Genomic DNA, 24,031 nt, shown 5'->3' on the forward strand with positions numbered 1-24,031 from the left:
CTAACACCCCCACCCACCCTCCTACCAACCCCTTTCCCAAAAAGGATTTAATTTTTTTAATTTATTTTTTAAAAAAAGATTCTAAAATGTATTTTTTGAAAAATATTTTTTCACTCACCAACCAAATACTAGAAAATATTTTTCAAAAAATATTTTTCATCCACCAACCAAACATAAGAAATAAGTAAGAAATTAACTTATTTTTCATGAAAAACATTTTCTAGAAAAATATTTTTCATGAAAAACATTTTCCTTCATACCAAACACACCCTAAGAGAGTACGAAATTCGTCTTGCACATGTCCAAAACTAGGAGGGCTGTCGAGTAAACTTATGAATTAGTCAAGGACCCACGTGGAATATATATATAAATTGACTTCTCTAGACAAAAACAAGCAAGGAATTCTCTAGTACGCTTCAATTCAAACGGTTCGAAAAATTGGCACCGAAAACCCCCGGAAAGAAAAAAGAATGGCGACTTCCGCCGTAGACGGTGGTGTTGGAGGAGAAGACATAAAATTTAGCGTGATGGTCAGCCTTTTCCAGTGGATACAGAAGAGTAAATCATCAAAGCAGAAGCGGTCCAAGTTCCGCAAGTTTCTAGACGCCTTCTGCAGGAAGCCTCAGGACAATTTTGCTGCCATGCGCCTCATTCTCCCTGTCCTCGACCGTGAGCGTGGCTCTTATGGCCTCAAGGAGCACGTTCTTGCTACTTGCCTCATTGACGCACTTGCCATGTCCCGCGATTCCGATGATGCCCGCCGTCTCCTCAACTGGAGGAAAGGCGGCCCCAAAACTGGCTCAAATGCCGGAAACTTCTCTCTTGTTGCCGCTGAGGTTAATTCTTATTCTCTTTTCGAATTCTTTCATGATCATGACTGTTGGTCTTTGGCTCTTGTTTCCTCCCACATTGCTGATTTATAATTTGGGGAGGAGATTTAGAGCTACAAAAGAAACTCTTACCTCCTCCCATTTGAATCATCCCAAAATTGTTCTCCTCTCACAATTAATAAAACGTTGGATGCTCGGAGATTAAGCCTATTTGGCTGAACTCCGTTGTCAAATTTTCTAGTGTTTTTATTTTTAGTATTCAATATTATTTTTCGGGTATTTTGTTTTTAGTGTTCTGTCTTCAATTGTTTTGAACTAGTGGGAAAATTTTTCCCACAAGTGGTATCAGAGCTAAGGTTCTATCGGAGTATGCTCTGTGGTTACAGCTTTATTTGATCTCCCACATCAGAAAAGAATTCCTTTGGTCCTTTTGATTCTAAGGTTTGTCTAGGCTAAGGTTCTGTCTGAGTATGCTCTGTGGTTGCAGCTCTGCCTGATCTTCCACATCAGAAAAGAATTACTTTAGTTATCTTGGGTGTTTGCAGTTGTTGTAATATTGAATATTTTTTTTATTGAGTTTGTAATGGAAAATAAAGATCAAGAAATGAAGGATCCTACGCCGGGGGCATCGGGCTCCTCGTCATCATGGTCGAGGTTCCCGCTGTCCAATCTGAAGTTGGCGGTGGAAATATTTGATGATACTGGCCATTTCGGCATGTGGCAAAGAGAGGTTTTGGACTCTCTTTTCCAGCAGGGTCTTGATATTGCTATTGAGGAAAAGAAACTAGAAGAGGTGGAAGAAAGAGATTGGAGCATCATAAATCGGTTGGCGTGTGGAACAATTTGATCGTGCAGAGAGTAGAAGTATGTTGTCAAAAATGGGACTTCTGCGCACAAATTATGGAAGGCGTTGGAGGACAAGTTTCTGAAAAAGAGTGGTCAGAACAAGCTCCTTATGAAGAAAAGATTGTTCCGATTTGATTATCAACAAGGTACTACTATGAATGAACACATCACTATGTTTAATCAATTAGTAGCAGACTTGTTGAATTTAGATGTGAAGTTTGAGGATGAGGATTTGGCTTTGATGTTGTTATTATCTCTTCCCGATGAATTTGAACATTTGGAAACTACGTTACTTCATGGGAAAGAGAAAGTGTCATTAGATGCTGTTTGTTCTGCTTTATATAGTCATGAATTGAGAAAGCAAGATAAGATGAAAACCAAATCAACAACATCCGAAGAAGCATTGGTGGCAATGGGTCGTCAGCAAAGCCAGACTAAGGGGAGAAGAGGAAGGTCCAAATCAAAGGGCCGAGTCATTGCCAAAGATGAGTGTGCTTTCTGTCATGAGAAGAGAAAGGGCACTGGAAGAAAGACAGTCCAAAGTTGAAAAAGAAAAGGAAGAGTCCACAAGATTCGCAAGATGCAAATGTTGCAGAATGCAAAAGTGATGCAGAATCAGATTTTTCCTTAGTTGTTATGCCTTCAACATCATCTCATCCAGATGAGTGGATATTGGATTCAGCATGTACTTATCATATGTGTCCTGTTTGGGAATGGTTCTTTGAATTTCAGGAACTCAATGGTGGGGTTGTTTACATGGGTAATGATAATCCATGTAAAACAATTGGGATAGGTTCGATCAAGCTGCAGAATCATGATGAATCCACCAGAGTTTTGAGGGATGTACGGTACGTGCCAAAGTTGAAGAAGAATCTTATCTCAGTGGGGGCTCTTAAATCTAAGGGCCTAGTTGTGACGATACGAGATGGAGTTCTTAAAGCAACTTTAGGAGCACTGGTGATGTTGAAAGGCGTGAGGAAGAACAATTTGTACTACTACCTAGGTAGTACAGTTTTGGGGACAGTAGCAGCAGTAACTTCTAGCACCAAGAAGGATGTTGAGGAAACGAAGCTGTGGCATATGCGGTTGGGACATGCTGGTGAAAAGTCCTTGCAAATTCTTGCCAAGCTTGGATTGTTGAAAGGTACGAAGATTTGCAAACTTGAATTTTGTGAGTATTGTGTTCTGGGAAAGCAACGAATAGTGAAGTTTGGCACTGCAATTCATAATATCAAGGGTATTTTGGATTATGTGCACTCAGATGTGTGGGGACCTGCCAAAACTCCGCCCATCGGAGGTAGGCATTATTTTGTCACCTTTGTTGATGATTTTTCCAGGAGAGTTTGGGTGTTTACTATGAAGAACAAGGATGAAGTGCTTGGAATTTTCCTGAAGTGGAAAGCTCAAGTTGAAAACCAGACAGGGAGAAAGATCAAGGTTCTTCGAACAGACAATGAAGGAGAATACAAGAGTGATCCATTCTTGAAAGTATGCCATGCCAAGATTGTGGCATAGTTCGACACTTCACTGTTAGAAAAACACCGCAAAAGAATGGGGTATCAGAGCGTATGAACAAGACACTTGTGGAGAAAGTTCGTTTTATGTTGTCTAATGCTGGGTTAGGCAGAAAATTTTGGGCTGAGGTTGTGACGTATGCTCAACATCTTGTCAATCGTTTGCCATCATCTGGTGGCAAAACTCTATTAGAAGTATGGTCTGGAAAACCTGCAGCTGATTATGATACTTTGCATGTTTTTGGTTCTATTGCATATTATTATGTGATTGAATCAAAGTTGGATCCACGAGCAAAGAAGGCTCTTTTACTGCTTGTGGTGTCTTGAGGCAAAGAAGAAGATTATTAGCAGGGATGTTACCTTTGCAGCAATCAGAACCAATTGCAGTTAGAAGACAGAGACGAGAAATTCAGAAGCCTGCTCGTTTCACTGACATGGTAGCTTATGCACTTCCAGTTACTGATGAAGATATTCCATCCACTTACCCAGAGGCCATTCGAAGCACAGAAAGTGGCAGTTGTAGGTGCAATGGAAGAGGAAATGCAATCTTTTAAGAAGAATAAGACGTGGAAGCTGACACAACTACCGAAAGGCAGAAAAACAATTGGGTGCAAACGAGTATTTGCAAAGAAAGAAGGATTTCCTGATAAAGAAGACATTCGTTACAAGGCAAGATTGGTGACTAAAGGCTATGCTCAGAAGGAGGGAATTGATTATAATGAGGTATTTCTCCAGTTGTAAAACGTTCGTCCTTTAGAATTTTGTTGGCCTTGGTAGCACAGTTGAATTTGGAGCTAGCTTAACTCGATGTGAAGACCGCGTTCTTACACGGTAATTTGAAGGAGGAAATCTATATAACTCGGCCAGAAGGATATAAGGTTGCTGGTAAAGAAGATTGGGTTTGCAAACTTAGCAAATTGTTGTACGGACTGAAACAATCTTCGAGACAGTGGTACAAATGATTTGACATGTTCATGAAGGGTCAGAAGTACAGGAGAAGCAAATACGATCATTGTGTGTATTTGCCCAAGCTTCAAGGTGGTTCCTACATCTACTTACTCTTATATGTTGATGATATGCTGATTGCAGCAAAGAGCCAAGTTGAGATTGACAGGTTGAAGGCTCAAATGAGTAAAGAGTTCGAGATGAAGGATTTGGGGAAAGCCAAGAAGATTTTCGGCATGTAGATAAGCAGGGAGAGGGAGAGGGGCAAACTTTGGCTGTCACAGAAGCAGTATTTGAAGAAGGTACTACAATGTTTTGGTATGCACGATGATACAAAACCTGTAAGTACCCCACTTGCTCCTCATTTGAAATTGAGTAGCAGATTATCTCCGACAATTGATGAAGAGCGAGAATACATGGCAAAAGTCCCGTATGCAAATGCAGTTGGAAGCTTGATGTATGCAATGGTGTGTTCAAGACCAAATATTTCACAAGCTGTTAGTGCTGTTAGCAGGTACATGCATGATCTGGGAAAGGGTCATTGGCAAGCTGTGAAATGGATTCTACGGTATCTCCAAAATACCGTAGATGTTGGATTGACATTCGAGCGGGATAAAACACTTGGTCAATGCATAGTTGGATATTGTGATTCTGATTATGCAGGTGATTTGTATAAGCGATGATCTACAATTGGCTAGTTGTTCACTTTAGCAAAGGCACCATTTAGTTGGAAGTCTACCTTGCAGTCTACAGTGGCTTTGTCTACAATAGAGACAGAGTATATGGCGATTACAGAGGCTGTGAAGGAAGCAATTTGGCTTCATGGGTTGCTTAAAGACTTGGGAGTTGGTCAGAAACAACTTGAGGTATATTCTGACAGTTAGAATGCTATTCATTTAGCAAAGAATCAGGCCTTTCATGCACGGACGAAGCATATTGATGTTCGCTATCATTTTGTGCGGGAAATTCTCAAAGAGGAGGAGATACTTCTCCAGAAGATTCATACTACGGAGAATCCTGCAGATATGCTGACCAAGATGGTTCCAAGGGCAAAGTTCGAATACTGTTTAAACTTGGTTAATATCCTGCACATCTGAAGTTGGCGCCTCACGGCGCAAAATTGGAAGCACCGCAAAAGTTTTTTTTTTATTATTTGTTTGTTTGAGAAGATTTGTATTTTGGTGGGATTGAAATTGAGCTAAAGTGGAGATTTGTTGGTCTTTGGCTTTTGTTTCCTCCCACATCGGTGTTTTATAATTTGGGGAGGAGATTTAGAGCTATAAAAGTAACTCCTCCCATTTGAATCATCCCAAAATTGTTCTCTTCTCCCACAATTAATAAGACGTTGGGTGCTCGGAGATTTAAGCCTATTTGGCTGAACTCCGTTATCAAATTTTCTAGTGTTTTTATTTTTAGTATTAAATATTATTTGTTGGGTATTTTTTTGTTAGTGTTTTGTCTGGTTCTGAACCAGTTCATTTCACTTAGTTGCTCCGTTTAGTGGGAAAATTGCGCGATTTTCCCAACAATGACTAGTAGAAACAACATCATAGCAAACTAGTTTCACCAATTAGTTACAAGTTTTTGTCTCTAATAACTAAATTAAGTTTAACCACTTCCATAGTCTTGCCCTGCTTATTTTGAGCCGGACGCTTGGCACAGACCTGTTCTGTACTTTAATACTCTTCCCTGCTAACAACCTGAGCTCAATTTTAATGAAGAGAAATGAAGAATGGAAATGAGATGTATTTGTTTTTAAAAACTACACAATCAGCCCCATCAAATTGAAATATACAATAAAATAGGACAATTAGAGGGAATTTATGTAAAAAGCTCTGGTAATTGACAATTCCCACAGTTGACCTACACTAGAAAAAGGAAATAAGAACTAAGAGATTGAAGTAAGAGAATTGGGGAGGAATAGACAATAGAGACACCAAGTGAGAAAAAAGAGAGGTACGTTTACCTGTTTACTCTTGATGATTTTAAATGTAGGCTTGCACTAATTTTTATAGTAATGCTTAAGAAGGTGTTATTCTTTGAGTACTCGAATCGAAATGTGTTGGAAATTTGTGAAGGAGGACCACTTTAAAAAATCATTCAAATTTTGGTGAAGACAAGGGAGGAAATGATTCTTTTTTCTTTTACTCAACTTGCTTACATTAAATGGCTATAGAGCTATGTGTTTATAGAACTTGTCCCACTTTGTCTAGTACATATACCGTAATTTAATTGTAAATATTTTGTTCTTCTGTAGTTCATGGATAAAGCAATGCATGTATCCTTAAATTAATTTTTGGAGTTTAAGTTTAAGTTAGCTCTATTATTCCCAGTTTCTTATTTTTGGAGCTCAATTTTCCCAACACAGCAGCACTTTATTTCCTTTAATATGACGAGCTAAATTACAACATTATTGTGTTTCTCCTGGAAGATCGTTATGTTGCTAATGTTTCTGGTGTACTTTTTCTCTTCTTTGGAAAACCGAGTGTTGTAATATACATATGGATTAATAAAATATTTTGGGATATTGCTTGTGAATAGGTCCTCCAGCGCAGACAGGGAATGGCTTCTGCTGGGCTGACAATTAAGGAACTAAATGACTTCCTTGATCACTTGGCGTCAAGTGAAAACAGGTGATGAAAGGTTCCATATTTGTGTATAGCTTATCCTGTGATTTCCATTTTTATGGATTACTAATTTTCGTCTTGAGTGTGTTTGGTACAGAGGAAAATGGTTCTGATTTTTCATGTTTGATTGGTCAAATATATTTGGAGAACATCTTTTTAGGACAAGAAGTTCCTTGAAAATCAGAAAAATGACTCTCCTAAAAGTAAGGAAAACAAGTTCCATAAGTGGCATCCCAGATGTATCCTCCCCACCCTCACCTCTCCATCCCCTGACACCACCCCCACTCGCACTAGCACCACCCACTCCTACCCCGCTCCACACCACCCTCGAGTGTTTGTTTGTGTAGGTTATTATAAAAATACTCTTGCGATAATATTTTCTGCTAATTTATCAAACACGGGGTATGCTGTTGTTGTTACCAAACACTAAAGAATAAATAAGAGAACTACTGATTTTTCAAGAAGATATTTTTCGTGAATTTTTTTTGTCCTTACAAAATTGACCTAGGTCTTTATCCTTGTAATTATATGGTAGTTATACCATTTTCATGTTAGTATTAAGTTGTCTTTGCATAAAATTTTTTATTCTCCGAGTAATGTATGGTTGTAATTAATAATTTAGTTTGCATGGTCTCAAGTGATGAGTAGTTTGTCTAATTCAAGTTGTGCTTTGGTCGAAGTTCTTCAAATTTATGGATTTGCTTCCGTGATTTAACTGTGTACTTTCTAAAAAAGAAAAAAGTGATGAATTGCTTCTCGGATTTGAACTTAGCTGGGATGTCTACACAATTTTCTTGTCTTTCGTAACCCAATTTGAAAGTCTACTAATGTAAAATATGCATTCTTATGTCAATCTGTTTATTTCGGGGAAGGGAAAAATAAAGGGGAGGATTGATAGATGTTGCTCCAATGAAATTTCAGCTTTTATCGTATATATTATTGTATATCTCATAAATTTCTGTTTCTTTGAGGTTTAGTAACCATCTGGATACATCTTACCTATGTTATTGTTGGTTACATATCACCCACATTATTGTTGCGTATGTTCATATTCTTTTTATTGTTTTCCTTTAATTGAAATTTGATATCCCGCTAACGTTTTGGTGTAGGAAAGCAAAAGATATTAGGTACTTTAAAATCTCAATTATAACCGTAATAATCTTTAGTCCATAATTCCGGAAAAGTTGATTGTGAGACATCTTTTATAATCTCAAGACGTATTAACTAGTCAAAGATATTAATGACAAGGAAGGCTTTTTTGTTATGCTACTAATACTTGTTTTGCTATTCTGCCCAAGCCTGCCAATGGCTAGCCCAGAATTTGCCAGAATTATTCTAGTGAGTGAGTCCTCGTCCTTCCATGGTGAATAAAAAGATGAACCCTACAACAAATAACATGAAAAAAAGATAAGGAAATGGCTCCATGTGCTTTGATTCATTAATTGGGAGCATTATACGAGATCCGACGCATCCAACAGAGCGAAATAGTGTTCCATTTTTTTCGGCGGCATCCTTCTGCATTGGCAACGTCCCCCGGAGGACAAAGTAGCACTTCTTAATGACTAGGAGCAGAGAGCTCTCCTGGGATAAAGTGATGAGCCGGAGATGTTATAAAGCTTTGGGTTTTATTTTTTCTTCCCCTTTTTCCTTTTGGTCTGTGGTGGGGAAATCCCCCCCCCCCCCCCCCCCAACCAAGCAAGAAGGAAGCGAAGCGGCTTGCCGACCAGCAAAACAACGAATTCAACTGCAGATACCCTAGTTGGAAAAAAAGAAGTAAGTCCCGTGTGGTATGCCGCTCTGCGAGCAAGGAGTGCCATGCACGAGCGGAGCAAAAATTAACCCACCACTTCGTATTCTTACTAAGGAATCCTGTCTATTTCACTAATTCGGGGGAAGATACTGAATTTTTGTATTTGAAAAAGATTTCTGTGTTCGTTTTGGCTCTCGAGCGAGAACGATAAATAATGGCCGGGACAAAGGATCGCGATCCCGCGAGGGTGAGCTAACCCCCAAAACTCGCCCTCAGTTCGGATTGCAAGCATATTATAGTTATGAATGGACAACATAATACCATTGCTCCTTTTATTTTTTTTCTTTATCTCTGTTTGTTCTAAACTCCCATGTTCTGACAATGCATGTTGCTGAGGTGAGGATGTTGAGGTGGATGCGTGACATGCTAGGTGTTATATGATTAAGAATGAGGTTATTCGAGATAAGGTGAAAGTGGCCGCCTGGGTGGACAAGATAAAGGAAGCGAGATTGAGATGATTTAGACATATGGTGAGGCAAGGTGTTGATACCCTAGTGAGGAGGTGTGAGAGGTCTGATTATAGTTGGTAGGGCTAGGTCGAAGAAGTATCAGAAAAAGGGGATTAAACAGGACATGACACATATTCAGGTTACCGAGGACATAACCTTAGATAGGAGGGTGTGGAGGACACGTATTAGATTGGGAGGTTAGTCGGGTAGGAGTATTGTCATGCACTAGCCGTAATATGGTAGTTTAGGGTTTAGCCGTAGATATTGAGGTGGAGCTGATCACTGCTTATGATATCTTTAGTTCTTGTTTATTGTGTTTCAATTACCACACTATTTTGTGGTTGATTATTGTTTTTTCTGGTAGATTTAGCACTATTCTCTTGTTAGTTGCTATATTTTCTTCACTGTTTTCCCTTCGTTCTACCTTGAATTTGCTACACTTGAGTCGATGGTCTTTTGAAAACAGCCTCTCTACCTCCCCGAGGTAGTGGTAAGGTCTGCGCACATTTTACCTCTCTAGAATCCACTCGTGGGATTTTGTTGGGTATGTTGTTGTCATTTGTGGGTATGACCACTCATCTAAAAGTTTAAGCTGTGAGAGAGCGTACTTTTCTTATTTAAGTATATTCTCAACATGCCCCCACGTGTGGGCCTGATTCTTTTTAAAGGGAAAAGCACGTGGAGATTGTTTTTAATAATGGGTGACAGTGAGATTCGGTCCCGGGATCTCTGCCTGCTTTGATACCATGTTGAAGTGTGGGACCATCTCATCTAAAAGCTTAACTTTTTAGAGAGAGCACACTTTTATTTAATCATATTCTCAACAGTTCTATTTTACGTTGTGCAGTACACTAAGGAATAATCTTTAGTTTTTTTTTTGGTTGAAAGAAGGGTATGAGGCAGGATTTTAGTAGTGCAATACTATATAAAACAACAACAACAACCCAGTATATTCCCACAAAGTGGGCTCTGGGGAGGGTAGAGTGTACGCACTCCATACCCCTACCCCTAAAGATGTAGAGACCCTAAAGATGTGGAGAGGCTGTTTCCGATAGTGCAATACTATATGAATGAACAAATTATATTCCTAGTGAAAGGCACTCGAGTGGTCTATTAATCAATAAATGTCTGCGAACCTCAGAAGCCAAGTTCCGAAATTCTTTTTTTTTTTTTTTTTGAAATTCAATCAAGTTCTGGATTCTAGCAAAGACAAAACACTAGGTGCTTTCTTCCCTTGATCTAAGACTTGGTGGGTAGAATTACCTAATACCGGTGCTAACAAGTACCTGCTGGACTAGTCGATGTGCGTGCAAGCTGACCTTGAAGCTACTATGTTAGTAATAGGGGTACGGATTACCAAATAATTAGCGCATCTTATACTTTTATGGACAAAGGAGGAAGAAGCATAGTTGATCAAGGTGATAAAATTCCAGGAACTTTAGGAAAGGTGAACTAGTGCTACTCTTTTGCATCAGAAGTCAGATCTGCTCAGATAGAGGTGATACTTTCCATCACCTACTGTACAGAGATGGCAAGAAATGCCATGACCATCTTTCTGCTCTTTGGTTACCCAGCTGGTTTGTAAATTCAAATCTGAACTTCTTTGTTTTAATGAATTCTTCTGATACCTAGAGCGCAGCATTTCAGTTGCCATAGTTTCAGACATTGTGCTACAGCATATAGAGCCATATACAGACTTGACTGGTTGTATTGTTATACCATAGATCGGGCATCCGCTGCTTGTTAAATTAAAGCCTATAACTGTTACAGGAGGCTTGTGGAATGCATACTTAAGTTGTAGATTTTGGTTGCTTCTTTGATAGACCAACTTGATCAGATACTCTGTTGCATTAGTATTTACAATTTACTAAGCCTGTTATACTTACGCTTCACAAAGATATGTTTTATTGTTTTACCAGAACAGAGAAGATTTCAATTCTGTCTGATCTAATCAGGAAAACAAATGCTCAAGAAATGAAATGGATTATAATGATAATTCTCAAAGGTTTGATATATTTTTTAATCTATGCTTAAACTGTAGGATCTCCCTCCATGCCCAATGATGTTCACTGACTTTTGTCTTCATTTAGATCTTAAGTTGGGAATTAGTGAAAAGAGCATCTTCCACGAATTCCATCCAGATGCAGAGGACTTATTCAATGTCACATGCGATTTAAAACTACTTTGTGAAAAGTTGAGGGACAGAAGTCAACGGCATAAACGCCAGGTTTGCTTCAAGTTCTCATATTGAACCTTATGACATCTTATGACATACTTCTTATCCTGACATGGTACTTTTGGTAGATAATTGGATCAATTGTAAAGTCTCATCTTTCTTACCTTGGTGACTGAGTGTACATCTCGGCCTCTAATTTAGTAGATATTTGTTCATTGCTTGCGCTTGGCCACAAATCCCATAGTAACTTCTTGACCAAAAAACGAGCAAATGCTTTATTTCCTCAATTAGAGTGCCTATGTGATGGTCAGCTGTCCTAAATTTGTCTCTCGTTCCTTCAGTGGCCGATCAACCAACTCTTTTAGGGCCCGTTTGGCCATGAAAACTTTTTCGGAGTTGGAAATTGTGGTGTTTGGCCATGAAAATTCGGAAAATAATTCCGGAAAATTTTTCTGAAAAGGGAAAACAGGTTTTTGGTGTTTTCACAATTTTCCTACTCCAATTCCGACTTTTATTATTATTACATATAACCTTAATCTTTTAGATTTTTACATAAAACTGTCCTTATAACATTACTTTTTCAATATTACGTATATAGCAGTTTTAAAAAATAAGATAATTATAATTTCAAACTTAATGCTATCCTAATTAATACATATCTCTTTTTTTCTCTCTCATCATTATTTTTCTCGCTTATTTAATTTTCTTCTTTATTTAAGGCATTATTTTACTGCTAATTATCCTAATTACTATAATATAATAATAATAATAATTTTTCTGTTGTGATACGGACGTTTAAGGAATTATAGTCGTGTAATTAATAATAGATAATCGTTTTCTATATTTATGGAATTAATAAAGTTGTAGCAGATTAGTTTACTACTGCCACAAATTATTCTCGTTTTTAATTTGATTATGTATATTATATTGTGTACATCTTTATTATACTATTCAAATATAAATAGTTTATATCATATATATGCTAAAAATATAAATCGATTACATATTTTTCATAAAAAAATATGTCCAATTTAACAAATTTATACCTTGGACTGCAACTGCTACCTTTATATACCATAATACTTGGTATCTTTATACACAGTATTATATTTATACCCATAAATATATAAAGTATTATATTTATAACAGAAATATACAAAGTATGTTATATATAAAATTTACAACAACAACAACAACAAACCCAGTATATTCCCACATAGTGGGGTCTGGGGAGGGTAGAGTGTACGCAGTCCATACCACTACCTTTAAAGAAGTAGAAAGGCTGTTTCCGATAGACCCCCGACTCAAGATAAAAGGCAGTATACAAAAGCATAGAACAAGATAAAATAACATAGATATGACATCCACAAAAAAATTGTACATTGTCAAACAAAGGACACCAAAGTCCACCTAAATACTACCTACGACTTATCCACACCCTTATCCCTCTATCCTAATGCTTTTCCTCCGTATCTTCCTATCCAGGGTCATGTCCTCAGTCAGCTGTAACTGCTTCATGTCACGTTTAATCACTTCTCTCCAGTATTTCTTTGGCCTACCCCTACCCCGTTTGAAACCTCCCAAGGCCAACCTCTCACACCTACGAACTGGGGCATCCGTGCCTCTCCTCATCACATGACCAAACCATCTCAACCTCACTTCCCACATTTTATCCTCCACTGACATCACTCTCACCTTCTCCCGAATAATTTCATTTCTAACCCTGTCAGCCCTTGTGAATCCACACATCCAACGCAACATCCTTATTTCCACCACCTTTAACTTTTGGATATAAGAATTCTCAATCGGCCAACACTCCGCTCCATTCAACATAGTAGGTCGGACTGCAACTCTATAGAATTTGTCTTTCAGCTTGGGGGCACCTTCCTATCGTATAAAATTTCCTAAGCGAGTCTCTATTTCATCCAACCTCCCCCAATACGGTGAGAGACATCCTCATTTATCTCTCTATTTCCCTGAATCGTAGACCCAAAATACTTAAAACTATTCCTCTTGCAAATCTCTTGCAAACCGCCTGAGAATCCAACTTCACTACCACCTCCTCCTCTTGCCTCGAGTCACTAAACTTGCACTCCAAGTACTCCGTCTTGGTCCTACTCAACCTAAAACCTTTGGACTCTAGGGTTTGTCTCCAAACCTCCAGCTTATCATTAACCCCTTGTCGCGACTCATCAATCAGACCTCGCATTGTATATTTCGCGTCAACACATCCATCACCAAAGCGAATAAAAACGGACTACGAGTTGATCCTTGGTGCAACCCTATCAAGACCAGGAAATGCTCAGAATCTCTTCCCACTGTCCTTACCTGAGTCTGTGCTCCCTCATACATGTCCTTAATCGCTCTGATTCAAAGAACCTCCCTAGGAATCTTATCATAAGCCTTTTCCAAGTCAATAAACACCATGTGAAGATCCCTCTTCTTCTCTCTATACTGCTCTACCAGTCTCCGCATAAGGTGAATTGCCTTAGTCGTGGAGCGACCAGGCATAAAATCAAATTGATTCTCCGAAATAGACAAAATCTTCCTCAACCTCTGCTCCACCACCCTCTCCCAAATCTTCATCATGTGACTCAACAACTTGATACCCCGATAGTTGTTACAACTCTGAATGTCACGCTTGTTCTTATATAAAGGAATCATCGTGCTCCATCTCCATGCCTCAGGCATTTTTGCTAACTTGAAAATATTGTTAAACAAGTTGATCAGTCACCTCAATCCTAACCCGCCAGAGAACTTCCAAAAATCCACCGGAATCTCATCGGGCCCCGTTGCCTTGCCCCTTCGCATCTTGCGAATAGCCTCACTAACCTCATCTACCTTAAAACACCGACAAAAGCCAAAGTCGCGACACTCCCCGGAATGTTCCAACTCCCCTAACACAACACCTCTATCCCTCTCATCATTCAAGAGCCTATGGAAATAGGATTGCCATCTTTTCTTAATGAGGTCGTCTTCCACCAAAACTCTGCCATCCTCTCCTTTAATGCACTTCACCTAGTCCAGATCACGATCTTTCCGCTCCCTAACCTTGGCAAGCCTAAACATCCTCTTCTCCCCGCCTTTCTCCTCTAACCCCTTATACAAACTCTCAAAAGCTATTGTTTTAGCAGCCATGACTGCTAACTTAGCCTCCTTTTTTGCTAACTTGTACTCCTCCCTGCTCACCCGTTTCTCTTCTTGATCCTTACTCTCAACCAACTTAGCTTAAGCCGCCTTCTTCATCTCGACTTTCTTCTTAACATCTTCATTCCACCACCAATCCCCTCGATACCGGCCAGACCCGCCCCTCGAAACACCCAACACCTCTCTAGCAGACTCCCTGATGCAACCAACAACCCTATCCCACATACTATCCACGTCCCCCCTGCACTCCCACACCCCATCCCCTCCAACTTCACTCCTATCTCCAAAGCACTAACCGAGGTCAGGCTACCCCACCTAACCCTAGGCCGACCCTTCCCACCCCGCCTCATCTTTCCCCTCTTGATAACCAAGTCCATCAGTTATATATAAAGTTTATACCATGTATATACAATATAAACACATATATAAATATACAAAGTATTAAGAAACATACTAAGCATATTTATAACATAAATATACAAGGTATGTTATATATGAAGTTTATACCATGTCTATACCATATACACACATATATAAATATACAAAGTATAAAGAAACATACTAAGCATATTTATATATTTATGGTATATGATATAATATACCATAAATATGCAAAGTATGTTTTACATAGAAATAATTTATTCACACATAGTAAAATCTTTCATGTATAAGAGAAGTAAAGAAATAAATTAGTGGCACCCTAAAATTTAATAACAACTCATCATTTCCTATTTTTTAGGAACGAAAAATAAAGGAAATAAATTCCTAAAAAAATAAATTTGTTTGAAAGATAATATTTGTTACCTAAAAAATAGGAAACAGTGATTTGTTAATATAACATCCATATTTAAAATTTTCAAATATGAGAAAACGGCTATTAATGTAAATATTATATATGTCATAATTGAAATTCATTAAATATGGCCATGCATATGTAATTAATTTTATAAAAGTGGCTAATTGTGTTCTTTTTCCGTTAGTAGGTAAATTTTAGTTGGGTGATTTTGATAGTTTGTAAAAGTTGGGGCATAAAATCATATTTAAAAAAGTTTTTCAAAAGTCAAAAAAAAAAATTCAAAAAAGACATGGCCAAACACAACTTCAACTCCAATTTCAACTCCAACTTCAACTCCAACTCCGAAAAATTTTAGTTTTCATGGCCAAACGGCTACTTAATTGATTTTTTGTGTACATATTACGATTTAGATTTCATTAGCAGCAACTTGACACTTGGTTGAAGGCGTATAGATTAATAATTTTCAATCGTGATTGACACTGGAAGCATGTTCCTTCAACTAGGATGTAGATTGTTGATAGGAACTAGGGTACGATTAACAATAATGTTGAAAACATGTAACGAGCATTAGAGAAGACCTAACTTTAGTGCATAAAGTAGGACATTTAATTGAGAGTATTTAATCAACAAGAATACCCTCAAGTAGAAGATTGTACTTAAGAAAATCCTTTCACACTTTGAAAAGCAAGAATTGGAAATTGCATCCAAAATCTCTCTCGTCTTCAATCTTCAAGGTAGTCTAAACGTAACTATCCTTAGAAAGAGAATTTATATTAGGCTTGATTATTACATTGAAGTTGTCTGATGATTTTATTGTTATGTTTGTTCTAATTATATAAATTGGTTCAACAACCCATGATTTACTAACATAAAAAGCTACATTAAAATTAGGCAAAATGATCTTCTAGACCCCTGTACTATGTTGGTTTTGTAAGTTGGACATTTCTACTTACATATTTGTCATCTGGACCCTTGAACCCACTAAAAAGCAACATTTTAAACCCTTTTTTGGTGAGTGTAACACACTCTCCCCTATATCAGATGCCATGCCTGACACGTCTGCCACGTCATCTTTAAAAAAATAAAAAAAAAATTACATTAAATTCCAAGTCATTTTATAAATGTTACATAACAAATTAAATATTAAAATTAATTTAATTAAATAAGAAAAATTTAAAAATTGTAGAAAAATTTGAATAATCATGTTTTTATTTTTGCTCACAAATTAAACATCAAATCCATTCCAAATAATTAAAATTCTTCTCCAACTAATTTAAATTTTTAACTATAAATTCATATATACAAACATAATAAATTTTTTATTTTTAAATTTGAATATTTTTAATAAATTCACAAAAAGTTTAATTTTTTTCAAGTGAAATTCACTAATTTTTTTTCAATATTCACTATCACTCACTTTCAATTTAAATTTAAATTTTAATTCCAAAAAAATAAAAAGATTTCAAATTTAAATTTTAATTAAAAAAATGAAAAGAATTGAATTGAGAGGGAAAATTAAAATAAAAATAAAATGTGAACGTGTGTGTGGGGGAATGGGCTGGAAGAGTGTTGGGGTGGGGTGTGGAGGATGGAAGGGGCTGGGGTGGAGACGGGGCTGGGAGGGTTATGGGGGCTGGGGTGGGGTAGGGAGGGGTTGGACGGGGTTGGTGAGGTGTGGGGTTTGGGGACGGGGCTGGGGTTGGGGGCTGGGGGTGGGGTGGGACAGGGCTGGGTGTGGTGTGGTGGTGGGGACGGGCTTAGGTGTGCAGGAAAAATATATTTTTATTTTTTAAAAATTTTTAAAAATATTTTTAAAATTTTAAAAATATTTTTAAATTATTTTACAATTTTTAAAAATATTTTTAAAATGAAAAAGTTTGAGGGAAAAAAGGACCCTTTTTTATATTTTTTTAAATTTTTAAAAATATTTTTCAATTATTTTTAAATTTTAAAAATATTTTTAAATTATTTTTAAATTTTTAAAAATATTTTTAAATTTAAAAAGATGGAGGGAAGAAAAGAACCCTTTTTTAATTTTTTTTTTAAGTTTTAATATTTTTTTTATTTTTTTCTTAATTATTTTAATGAAAAATTGACCCCCACTCGCACCCTTAGGCGAGTGGCTACACTCTCTTTGTCCTAGTCACCATGACCTTGCCACATAGGCAAGGTCAACGGTCAAAGGGTGCAAAATGTTGCTTTTTGATGGGTTCAAGGATCCAGATAACAAACATGTAAGTAGAAGCGTTCAACTTACAAAACCGACATAGTACAGGGGTCCAGAAGGTCATTTTGCCTTAAAATTACTTCGAAGTCCCTAACTAGGCCTAAAATAGGAAAAGGGCCCAAATGGAATGAGCTTATGGGAAAAATCAATATACTTCTAATGTCAAATTAGGATCAACTAGGACGGGTAGCCACTCTTCCTTACACCTTCCTCTTCTGGCGGCGTGTTGATGCGCATGAGGCACTTTCTGGCAGTGGGTTTTCTTGGTTGGGTTGGATTACTGAGAGGAGCCTCCCAGTGGTACCAGTTTGTGTATGGGACTGACTGAATGTGGTGAAGTTTCTTTGGACAGTGATTTCGTCGGAAGAAAAACTAAGAAATTGGGAGAAAATTCAACCTATGTAAGGTTTGTACTACAGAGGGAGGAAACTCATCTAAAGAGCCAGCAACCCTGATACCACGAACAAATTAAGAAAGAAGAGAAGGCTTCTTTCTATTTGAGTATATAGGTGGGTTTTTTTTTACGATCACCGTTGACATCCCATGGGATGGGTATTTATGCCATGATTCTATAACTAAGTAAGGAAAGACATTAATTTTAATAAAAGAAAAATATTCTATTCTTTTGATGTCTCTTACAATTGAGCTAATTAATTAGTACAGTCAACAATATCTGATCTTGTAAATAAGCTAATGGTGGATGACGAAATTAGATGGATTTTCTGAAGTTTTATAAAAAAATTATACATGGAGTGTTAGAATGTCCACATTGGTTAAAGGATTGATGGGTGTTATCTCCCTACATGTTCTTGGGCAATCCTCGCCTTGTGAGTTAACGAGGTTGAAATAGGGCAAGACGCATTTTCTTAACAAATTTAATATACCAATGTTTATAACCCAGGACAAGGCAGAACAGGAAAATGAAGTAGAGAATGCTGTAAAGGAGCGCCAAAGTAGGGAATTAGTATCATATGCAGGAAAGTGATGTAGAGAAGGCAGTAAAAGAGTGAAACAATTATATTTCTATACCCCATTACCCTACCCCTATCTCTATATTGTTTATCTAGACTATATACAAATGTTTTTAGAATAATACTTTTTACTTGCGTAATATTGGTAGAATCAATTGTGCTTTGATGGAGAATCACATCTCCTTTAGACGGGGTGGGGGTGGGCATATTTTGGTTTAAATTGAAAAAACCGAAAAAACAAATCAAAATTTAATTTTGGTTTCGATTTTTTGGTTTCTCGGATTGGATTTGGTTTGTAATTTTGAAATTTTGGTTTTTCGGTTCGGTTTTCGGTTTAAAAAGAAAAAATTTGGTTAAACCAAAAAACTGAAAAACCGAAATTTTATAAACAAATAAATAATATATATATATATTTTATTATTATATATACGCACACACACACACACTAGACATTGTGTTATTTTTTTAATCTCAATTTATGTGATACAAATATAATTTAGATAATTAATTATTAAAATAATTTTAATTTTTAATTATTGTGATTTATAATACTATTTCTTCTATTTCAAATTAAGTGATACTGATATAATTTCAAAAGTTAACTTATGTGGTAGTAATATAATTTTGATTGTCAATCAAATGTTTTATGTTGACATATCGTTTTGTGTCCATTTTATGAAATATTATTAATTTTCTAATGCGATTGTAATAATTAATTAGGGGTGATATTATAAAATCACGATTGAAGCAGCGAAGAACTCGTGTCTCGAATGACTTATAATAATTAATTAGATGAGATATAATAAAATTACTTTAAAAAATACTTTTGAAAAAAGCATAAATAGGCATCATATTAGACATCAAGTTAATTTAAAAAATAAAAAATTAATTTATTATTTTTTGTCAATTTTATATTTTTTATTAAATATTATAATTTTTTAATACTTAAATAACCTATTGTAATTAATTTGGATTAATATAATTAAATTACGATTGAAGCAGCTGAGGCAACACAAGTAGACATGTCGATTATTTTATATTTTTATTTAATATTACAAATTTTTAAATACTTAAATAATTTATAGTAATTAATTAGGGATAATATAGTAAAATTACGATTGAAGTAGCTGAATCAAGCAGCATAAGCATATATATATATAGTAATTCACATTCATAATTAATATTTAACAGCAAATTCGCATACGCCGCATGCTGTTTATGGATTGTTTTAGTGACTCAAATATTTTATGGACTATTTTGGTGACTTTGGACTGTTTTATGGACTATTTATGTAAGGTTATATTATATGTAATGATTAATGACATTATGTATTATGTTAAACTTATGATTATTTCATTTCGTTTCATCCATATTGAGTTATTTATAGCTATTTATATTTGGGAATGAAAAACAGGTTTGAAAAAATATTTTTTCTAAAAAGACCCATCAATTTTAAATGCTCAGTTATGAAAAAGAGAGACTAACTACTTTAATATTTCAAATCGAAATAAACATTTGAAATAATCGAACCGAATTTGTAAAAACCGAACCAAATCGAATTTATTTCGGTTTGGTTACGGATGTCATTTTTGTCAATCCGAAAACCGATAAACCGAACCAATATTAAAAAATCAAACTAAACCGACCGAACGCCCACCCCTAGGTGGGGACCTATGACCTAACAGAAACTAGATCTTTGGTGAAAACATGGTTTGACTGGGTAGAGAGTTCCAAGTTTTATTTAAGGTGAATGGTGCTGAGCAGGGGAGCCCTTCTCTGGCTCTGCAAAAGACTACAATAAGCTACAATGCTTAAAGGAAAATGCTTTAAATCGTGGAAATGCAGAGATGTCTCCACCTACATTTATTGTTCCTTGAAGTTCAATAAATATGTTAGATATGTCTCTGTAATCTCTGTGAATGGGTCAACTAGATCTATCATTATCATCCAAGGCTTTAAATCTTGGAAGTGCAGAGATGTCTCCACCTACATTTATTGCTCCTTGAAGTTCAATAAATATGGTAGATGTCTTTGTAATCTATGTGAATGGGTCAACTAGATCTATCATTATCATCCTAGAGAAAAAGTTTAATGAAGGCTGGGACTCTCTTGCTGTAAAAATTGATCATTTTATTAATAGGGATACAAGAGTATAGGGGGATACGACTTCTAAAAAATTTAATGGTCAAAATGTAGAAGGGGAAAGAAACTACAAGGAAGCACTACATAGAAATAGATGGAGTCTGGGGAAAAGGGTTGATGATAGTAACAAGTAGGAGATTTCAGATACAACTTCAAAGCTAGCTGATAACAACCACCTTCTTTATAGGTGTTTGGTTAGAAGTTTTTCCCATTATGATGAAATCCCAACTCGAAATGACGTGAGGAAGTGGTCCCAAACAGGCGTTGAAAGGAATCCAAAATTTGCAAGTGTACGATATGAACGACAGTCAATTCTTGTTCGAATTTCATAGTAGAAAAGACGCTTAACATGTCTTCATAGGTAACTGGAGCAGACAAGGAAAAAAACTGAGGCTTGAATGGTGGAATCCTTTGTCGGGAGCTTTTCCAGAACACGGTGAATTCTAATGGTTTTGGATTTGATTCCTTGGACTACCTCTTCACATGTGGTTTTCCAGCACCATGGAGGTCATCGGAGATGAATGCGGCGGCTGGCGGGAAAACAAAGAAGAATCTGAGTTGAAAAACCAACATCGATGGGCTCATATGCGAGTTAGAAGACCTCAAGAACAAATTTCGTCTTCTGTGGAGATTTCAGATGGCGAGTGGATTTTCTCCTTACCGATGTGGGTTGAGTCGCTAGTGAAATATAGACGAAAGAGAGTGGGTGTTCTCGATAGCCGAGATAGCAGACGTGTACCAGTAGAGAAAGCTGGCAACTTTAGTTGAAAAGAAAAAAAAAAGACATCTTGGAGCCTGGGAGAGACCAAAGGTCTATTGAAGACTTAGCTGCAAATAGCCCTAATTTTGAAAATTTAGGTTAGAAGTTTTCAAAGGGTGAGGTGGCAAGTGGAAGTGGGGCCATCTTCTATTTAGAGAACGTGGCATGCAGAAGGTTGATGAAAAAAGGGTTCTCTGAGTCTCACAATATTGGGCCAAATTGCAGACAATTAAAGAAAAAAATCCAATTTTGTGAGCCTTTCACAAATGAAATTAACGCATTTGACATCAACGAATATTCTCTTTCTTTATGTTCACCTAGAACAATCGAATTAGCAGAAGTTATGCATTCTTCAAGACAAAAGGAATCTCAAGGTTGCTGCAAGATTCAACCCTATATCCATAGACAGGATGACATCAGCAGCAAGATGGAAGTATTCATAAACAGTTCCGTAGATAGGGACACTTCACAGGGAGATTTTGTGACAATTCTGAAAGATCCTACCCCGCTAAAAATTGATGATTCCCGCGGGTATGAGGAGTTAGAAGAGAGGGCAACTTTTGGGTCCACTCTAATGTCCTCAAACTAAGTACAAGATTTGGTGCAAGCTTTACAAGCTGTGAAAAAACTGTAATAGCTATGTTTATGAAGATCGATTAGAAAAGATTTCCGCAGGATCAGTGTGTAACCGGGGGGATCTCAGGGGAAGTAATGGGAAGTAATGAAGAAAGAGAGGAGAGAAATGAGGGGCATAACAATCAATTATGTCTCAAATGAAAGTCAAAATCTTCTCATGGAATGTTAGAGGTTTAAATAGGGAGGACAAACGTAGGCTTGTGAGCAAAATGTTACAACGTTGGGGGCTGATATACAAGTCTTAGTAGACACAGAGATTGAGGAGACCGAGGCGGTTGTAATTAAAGAATTATGGAGCAATAGATGGTTAGGAGAGCTTCACTTAGAAGCCATAGAGAGGAGTGGGGGAATTATTGTTTTGTGGGATAAAAGGATTTGGAAGGGGAAGTTGGTAGATAAGGGGATCAAATGATAACATGTAAGTTCAATGTGGTTAATGAAGATTTTACATGGTTCTTGAGTGCTGTATATGCTGAATGTGGGAGGAACGAGAGGAAGGGGCTTTGGTGGGAACTGGCAGTGGTTAGAAGCATGTGTGATGGGCAATGGGTGGTGTGTGGTAACTTTAATGTCACTAGATATCCTATAGAAAGAATAGACTGTCAGGGAATCACGAGGGCAATGAGTGGTTTTTCAGATTGGATAAATGATATGGAGCTTATTGATCCTCCTTTTCATGGAGGTTCCTATTCTTAGAGGAGGGGGAGACAACTACAGTTCAGATTCTAGGATAGACAGATTTTTATATTGTTCTCAGTGGGAGGAACAATTCCTACAAATTAGGCAGAACCTGCTTCCTAAGGTGGCATCGGATCACAATCCTATTATGCTAGAATGTGGAGATTGAAACTTCAAAAATTCTTATTTCAAGTTTGAACAATGGTGGATGGGAGTAGAGGGATTCAGAGAAAAGATACCAAGCTGGTGGACCTTCTTTCAAGTCTCTGAAACACCCGCATATATACTAGCTTCAAAATTGAAATTGTTCAAGGAGAAATTGAAGGAATAGAGTAAAGAGAATAAGGAAAATTGGAAGCACAGAAAGGAGGAGACTCTAAATTCACTGTGTGCACTAGATTTAGTACAAGACATGATGAGATTAACAAAAGAGGAAATGCTTCAAACAGTCCATTTGACTAGACTTGGAAGAAACACTCAAGAAAGAGGAGATAGCTTGGAAACAGAGATCCAGGATCCAGTGGCTTAAAAGTGGGGATAAAAATACTAAATACTTTCATCGAGTGACCACAACACGTAAGAGATTTAATGCTATTGATGTACTACAGGTGGAGGGCAGCACCATCCATGATCCTGAAGCCATCAAAATCCACATTTCAAGACTTCTATTTCAAGTTATACAAGGAAACAGAAAATTGGAGATCGGACTTTATTATTTAGGATGCTCCAACTATCAGTGGAGAAGATTAAGATTGGATTCAAAAGGAATTTAAGGAAGAAGAAATACTAAACTTAGTCAAAATGTGTGTAGGAGATATGGTTTTCCTATGGGTTTCTTCCAAAACTATTGGAAATACTTGAAGGAGGACATCATGAACACCATCCAATATTTTCATGCTCACCATGTTTTTTAGAAAAGCTTTAATGCCAGTTATGTGGCTCTTATTCCCAAAGCTACGAGGGCAATAGAACTCAGGGATTACAGACCTATTAGCCTAATTAGTGGGGTGTACAGATTATTGCAAAAACTCTGAACTGAGAGTTTGAAGAAGGTTATTGACTCTTTGGTGGACAAGCATCTGACTTTCATTAAAGGGAGATGCACCAGATATCATGTGTAAATTGGATATAGAGAAAGCCTATGACCATGTGAAAGGGAATTTCCTCCTTGAGACAAATCCGTTTTTGGAGAAAAATGGCTAAGATGGATTGCCTTTTGTATCAAAATTGTCAGGTTTTCCATACTCATTAATGGAGAACTTGTGGGTTTTTTTTCTTCAGAAAGGGGATTAAGACAAGGTGACCCTCTCTCCCCTTTCCTTTTCATTATAGCCATGGAGGGTCTAAATAGCATCAATAATTGGATCAAGGGGTTCAAAGTCAGTAACAGAGCAGGTGAGAACAGGTGAGGTTCTGGAGGTTTGCCAATTGTTGTATGCAGATGATATTGTGATATTCTGTTAGGCAAAAACAGATC

General features: G+C 36.9%; 1 protein-coding gene across 6 annotated transcripts in view; it reads left to right on the top strand.

The window, feature by feature from the left end:
• The first annotated feature begins 396 nt into the window (after nucleotides 1–396).
• LOC107856564 (DNA ligase 4) overlaps nucleotides 397–24,031 on the top strand; it is a 60,761-nt gene continuing 37,126 nt past the window's right edge. For 3 of the 6 annotated variants that reach the window (XR_007049224.1, XR_007049225.1, XM_047402384.1), the window contains exons 1-4: nucleotides 403–836; nucleotides 6,677–6,768; nucleotides 10,941–11,026; nucleotides 11,112–11,248. Coding sequence is in view for 4 of the 6 variants with exons in the window: in XM_047402384.1 (XP_047258340.1) it covers nucleotides 471–836; nucleotides 6,677–6,768; nucleotides 10,941–11,026; nucleotides 11,112–11,248 (681 nt within the window). In the remaining 2 variants the exon portion in view is untranslated. Of the gene's footprint in view, nucleotides 837–6,676; nucleotides 6,769–10,940; nucleotides 11,027–11,062; nucleotides 11,249–24,031 lie in introns of those variants that run through there. The other 3 variants (XM_047402383.1, XM_047402385.1, XM_047402386.1) reach the window with 3 other exon arrangements.

Source organism: Capsicum annuum, unplaced genomic scaffold (genome assembly GCF_002878395.1).
Source record: "Capsicum annuum cultivar UCD-10X-F1 unplaced genomic scaffold, UCD10Xv1.1 ctg2033, whole genome shotgun sequence".
Classification (NCBI taxonomy): domain Eukaryota; kingdom Viridiplantae; phylum Streptophyta; class Magnoliopsida; order Solanales; family Solanaceae; genus Capsicum; species Capsicum annuum.